Genomic DNA, 6000 nt, shown 5'->3' with positions numbered 1-6000 from the left:
AAATCGTGCTTGTAAATAACGGGTTCAAAGGAAAAAAATTTTAATTAAACTCGCGTTTCGTAACCGCGAGTTCTTAATTAAACTCGCTTTTGCTAACAACGAGTTTCAATTTTGACAGATCTCAGGCGATGGGGGTGAAAAAGTATTGAACTCGCGATTGTAAACCACGAGTTAGCTCATTTTGAAAAATCTTTTAAAACTAGGCTTAGTTTAGAAATTCCTTTATTATTTTAGCTTGTTTAGGGAAATGCACCGTAAAAGTTGCAGACAATCTCTATAGAGAACTTCCGGATCCATAACGGCAATGCATTATGAATTGTAAATTGCATTTTGTTTAGCTGTTTAAGCTTGGAAGCAAAGCCATATTTTCTGATCCCAAAATCTCAATGCCAATTGAAAATGGGTGAGAGATCTGATGTGAAATGTTGATGGCGAGTCAGTCGTGGGGCCGAATCAAAGGGAAGAGACGTGAGCAGTGAGAGAGAGCACCATTACATTACAGAGAATGAGAGAAACAGAGAAAGCACAAAACCAGAAACCAAAGAAAAACCCTCAGTTGCAGCGGTCTGGGAAGAAACCCAATTCCAAAATTGCCCTAAAACCAAAGTCCTCTACTATTTGGGGCTTGACATCCGGTTGTTGTCGCTCAGTTGATTCGACTGTGTCTGTTGACTTCAAATACAACAATCTTAACGATTTCAAGCACAAGAAGAAGATGATAGTTGATGATGTTGATGAATCAGGTGAGACCTCCAATCCCCTAGTTTTGTCTGATTTGAGCACTGGTTTTGTTGAACCTACTTCTACAACTACTCCTGTTTGTAAATTAGCAGCATGTGTTCCTGTTTTGGGATGTGAATTTGAATTTGAATTTGATGATAAGCTTACGAAAGATGATTCCACTGCAATAGCAATAGCTACTACTACTACTACTACTACAACTCCTCCTGTTGAGGCCTCAGTCTCCCCAGAGATTCAATGTGGGTCATCTTTGCTGGTGTCTTCAGCAACGCCTGCTTGTTACGGCGCTGGACATATTATTTCTGGGGTGACTGATAGGAGAAAATGCAGAGCTAGAGGTTTACTTACTGTAGGAAAAAATGATTCTAATTTTGGTAAATCAAACATTTCCAACAATGCTGATGATGACATTGAAATTCCTAGTAAATCTGGGATGTCTTTGGCCCCTCTGCCCGTTGAAGCTTCAGTGCATTGGCTCTTATCTCCCTGTCACGACGAGGATGGGGATCACGAGACTGATACTGAAAATGGGTTGCAACCTCTTCGAAAATCACTAGGCTTTGCCTGCGCCTCTTCACCTTTGTCATCGGGTCACAGAATTTCTTCTGACTTATGCAACATTTTTTATAGTAGTAGCACTACTAGTGGAAGTTGTAGTAAGAGAAAAACTAGGGTTACTTTGTTTTCTCCCAGTGGAAATCCTGCATTGTCAGTTTCTCCTCATGCTACACCTACTTCTGAGGCGATTATCTCACAAGAGCAGAGGAAACCTAGATATGATCTCTCTGGGGAAAATTCACCATTCTCCATTGAATCTTTGGGTAGTGGGAATGTTATTCAAACCCCACAATCTGATTTGAGCTCAGATAGGCGTGTTGGACTGTTTTGGTTAAATGAACATGATCATCAAATAAATGATTTTGGATCTGAAATGGATTCGGTGGCTCGGATTGCAAGTTTATCTCCTAAGAACCAGACATCAATCTGGGATCCACTAGGATTAAGTTTTCAGTTCTCTGACTTGATTTCACCTTCCAATTCCATTGACTTTCCCCAACTCCCAAACACTAGGGATAATCAAGCTTCTTGCATTTCTATTTCTACTTTAGAGGATATATCATGCTCACAGATGAGGATATCATGGAGGGACGGATTGGCGAGTCGGATTTTTGAGATGGATGAGTTTAATTGCTGCAGATGCTTGTCAGATGATGAGAATGATGTTAGGGAATGCAGTAATGGCAAGTCCAAATCCAGTCCAAGTCATGACTCGAATATTGATGTAGGGAATGCTGCAATTCTTAGCAATGGTTTTGGATTTCCTGAAGTTGTTGGCCATGAATCAAAGTTTGATGAAGAAGGAAAACAAAAATTTCATATGCAAAGATCCAACTCTTGTGCAGAGTCCATATGCATTGAAGGTGGCGGATTGGTTGCTTCGGGGGATTCGGATTGGACCATGTGCTACAAAAACCAATTGTTTCAATTGTAACTGTTCTGTTCCCATGTCATTTTTTCTATTATTGTTTCTGGAGTAAGTTTGTCTTCCCCACAATAGACATGGTTTTTTTTCATATTCATGCTCTTCAGTAGTCATGTATTAAGAATTTAACTGCCTACAATTTATTCTCTTTATTTTATTATTGTGAAATGAATATGCAGTTCTTGCTCTAAAGTCATAGCAACAAAACAATGTTTTGAAGGATTTGCCAGGCACAGAGATAGTTGATTTTGCAAGATTTTCAAAGAAAAGGAATCAGGGTTAGCATATTTATAATTTGATGCATGGAGTGGAAATCATTTTGATATCAAGCTAAGCAATGGGTGTGTGGAAGTTGTTAAATTGAGATTCAAATACTGAATCATAAAATTTTGGAGACAATTTTAAAAAGAGAGTGAAAAAAATGAAAAAGAAAAACACAAGTAGACATGTGCAGATTGAGAATAAAAGTAAAATGAAGAATTAGACATTTAGGCACAAAAAGCTTGTTTGTGGGGGTTGTTGGGTTTGGGCTTGAACAATGGGCTTTTACCACTGTTTCCTCTTTCATTCTTGTGGATCTAGGCGCGATGTAGATGTGGACTCAAGGACACTTCTGCTGTATTTTTGGGCTTTGCTAAGTGAATTGAGATCTTCATTCTGAGTTGGAACAAACTGTTAATGGGTTGGTAAGAGCCATTTTGCTGCACAAAAGTAAAAGTGGATCACTTGACAGAGAGAGCATGTAAAGGTGGTCTTGCACAAACAGAGAACTGGGGTTAAGGCTGATCTGGACAAAAGGATTGGAAGACGAAGAAGGTATGGGACAAAAGGTTGGCGTATGTATGCATCACCTATTTGCTTGCTTCATCAATTCCTTAATCTCCACCATTAGTTTAATTAATCATAGTTATGATTAATCAATGTTAGTCTCTAATTAATCAAGGTTTATCTTAATTTGGTTTAGCTTAATTAATCTTGATTGAGCTTACTTAATCTTAATTAATGCTAATCCCGCTTTACTTTCCAATGAAATGTTCATTAAACTCTATTCATTAGATTAGGATCATTAAGCTCCTCATTTAAGGTTTCTTAGGTGATCTAAACATTCAGTATTCACTTCAAAATCAATCCCCTACCTCTATGTCTTTTATTAACTTTCACACCAAGGTTCTACTTCTAAATTGTCTTAGGTTTTTTATCAATCATAAACATCCTTCTTCTTAGGCACTCTTCCTCAAGGCTTTCTAACTACTCATTTCTATGCTTTACTTTACGTATTTTGTATAATGAGATAGCTAACTTGACTTAAGACATTCAAGGGTAGATAATAATGTAGTTGTGGTACATGGCATTCTTTGGAGTGTTACAATATTCCCGTCTTTAAAAATTTCGTCCTTGAAATTCATTCGTATGGATAAGTTATTAGTTTTCACTATGCACTCTGATAAATTATCATTTAAATATTCTTCTTGGTTTGAAACCTGATATTTATCTTGTATCTCAGATTTTTCTTAATAATTCATGTTTATTGCTTTGTGGTTGGATTTTCATTTTTTTTTTTCTTTTTCAAATCTCTTTTAACTGCTAATTCGTTTTCTTAGCTAAAGCTTCATGAGATGGTATGCTATTGTTTAATTAAGAACTATTGTTTTAACAAACTTTATTGGTATTAGGTGACTATTCTTGTTAAAGATAATTGAAATTAATTATTCCTCCTTGGTTCACATTCTTCCCTCTTTTAATTGCACTAGTCATTCGTAGCTAATCCATGCTATCATTTCTAAATAGGTGAGTTGACTTCATTATAAAACTTACATTATCTGTTTTTGTTTCCGTTCTAAGTCGAAGGGTTGCTAAAGTACTTCTACTAGCTTTCTTATTTATTTATTTATTTTTCCTGGTCCACATTATATTTACATAGGTATTTTAAGACCACATTGCTCTTGCTCTTAGTCGTTAGAATCCATTTTCAAGATTTATGATTCTTTTGTTATCGATAGAATGAATAGGGAGTGTAAGATTATGAATTTCTTCTAAGGTTAATTTTTATCAGTTCTTTGATTAGATTTAAGTACAATAAGAATGCATTTCTTCTTTTTGGTTTCGTTACTGTGTTATTTCATTCTATTCTATTTACACTTGTTAGTTATCAAATGCCGTTAGAAATGTTATCTAATCAATCTTAAGGCCAAGTTTTCGGATATTTTTAATTCTCTACAAGTTATTTGATTAAGATTCTTAGTTTTCTATGATGTTCTTTTAATGCTATAATCGCCTCCGTTCTGTTTTTGGTCTAATAAATACTAACAAGTCATTAATTGTAGTATTCAAAAGAATTTTCCTCAGCAAAGGTGCTACATGTGTTAAAAATCTAGGATCTCAATGAAAAAATACTACATAGGGAACTACATTATCTCTTCTTTTACATAACCTAAAATGCTGTGGGATTACTTTTCTCAAAAATCTTTCATTATGTTTTAAGTATTTTAAGGGCACATTGCTTTACTCTCCATTTCGTTTCTCGGTTATCTTATTCCGTCCATTATGATTGGTAGTTACTAAACAATGATAGAAATTTCACTTAATTGATCATAAAGTTAAATTCTTGACTTTTCAATTCATTATAGGTTATTTAATTATGATTGTTAGATGCTAAGGAAGTTCTCTTAATGTATTAACAATTGTAATTTTGAAGAAGTTCAATTTGTTGATTCTTATCAAGCACTAAGTCATGATGATAACACTAAAAGTGAGTTTCTTTACAACGAGTATGCTAAATCTGAATCTATAAATTTTATCTATGGAACATAACACCATTGTGCACTTAACGATTGATTCATTTGTGTGATTAGAACGAGATCAGGGAATTGTTATATCTCTCCTTCTTATGAGGTCAATACATTATAGGTTATGGACTATAGTAAAGTAAAATTTCTCTCTTTTAATGTTCCAAAAGGATATTTAAGAATGATATGGTCAAAAGAAACTGGTTCATTCTCAAACTATTGATTCATTTGTGTGATTAGAACGAGATCAGGGAATTGTTATATCTCTCCTTCTTATGAGGTCAATACATTATAGGTTATGGACTATAGTAAAGTAAAATTTCTCTCTTTTAATGTTCCAAAAGGATATTTAAGAATGATATGGTCAAAAGAAACTGGTTCATTCTCAAACTAATGCTAAGTGGACTAGTTTTAATTGCTCTGAATTGTTCAATCTTTCAATTAGCTTAAGTTTTAGTAATATACATTCTAAGAGTTTGGGAAATCTAGTTATCATGCAAAAAGGCTAAGTTTCAAACAAACAAGTGGATAGATTCTAAGTTTATAAAAAATTAAATAAGATGTGTACAAATAAAAAGGCATGTATGGCACGACTAGATCAATACTTTATACATATACTTAGAGAATGATCTCTTTACTTTACAAGTAGGTTAGGCACTAACCTTTAAACTAAGTGGCTTGACATAAGAACAAGGAGATTTCCTTAACCTTTAGGACAATTCCTCACTTGATGTCCCATTTTTCCACAATCGAAACATGCTCCGGAAATTTGATGACACAGTCCCCAATGATGCTTATGACATGTTGAACAAATTGGAATTAATCTACTATGCTGTCCAGAATTTCTTATGACTCTCCGCCACAAATTTCTTAGATGTGTCCTTTGGTTCCTTCTTTAACTTAATGCTTGACTTCTTCTTTTAATTCTGCGGTTTATCATAATATTGTTGCATAATCTTCATTACACTCTCAAGCATTTCCTCCACCTTC

The 6000-nt window shown here is 34.6% G+C and overlaps 1 protein-coding gene across 23 annotated transcripts in view; it reads left to right on the top strand.

Moving 5' to 3' along the window:
- The first annotated feature begins 234 nt into the window (after positions 1 to 234).
- The window catches only part of LOC114304749 (uncharacterized), a 200618-nt gene continuing 194852 nt past the window's right edge, over positions 235 to 6000 (top strand). For 20 of the 23 annotated variants that reach the window (XM_082878337.1, XM_082878352.1, XM_082878348.1 and 17 more), the window contains exon 1: positions 235 to 3040. In XM_082878337.1, the coding sequence (XP_082734463.1) occupies positions 506 to 2233 (1728 nt within the window). In that variant the 5' untranslated portion in view covers positions 235 to 505 and the 3' untranslated portion in view covers positions 2234 to 3040. The remainder of the gene's footprint in view (positions 3041 to 6000) is intronic. The other 3 variants (XM_082878331.1, XM_082878353.1, XR_014335575.1) reach the window with 3 other exon arrangements.

The sequence above is a fragment of the Camellia sinensis genome, chromosome 7, assembly GCF_055761805.1.
Source record: "Camellia sinensis isolate YWXY chromosome 7, ASM5576180v1, whole genome shotgun sequence".
Taxonomy (NCBI): domain Eukaryota; kingdom Viridiplantae; phylum Streptophyta; class Magnoliopsida; order Ericales; family Theaceae; genus Camellia; species Camellia sinensis.
The sequence above is the reverse complement of the archived record's forward strand: the minus strand, read 5'-3'. Positions and strand labels throughout refer to the sequence as shown.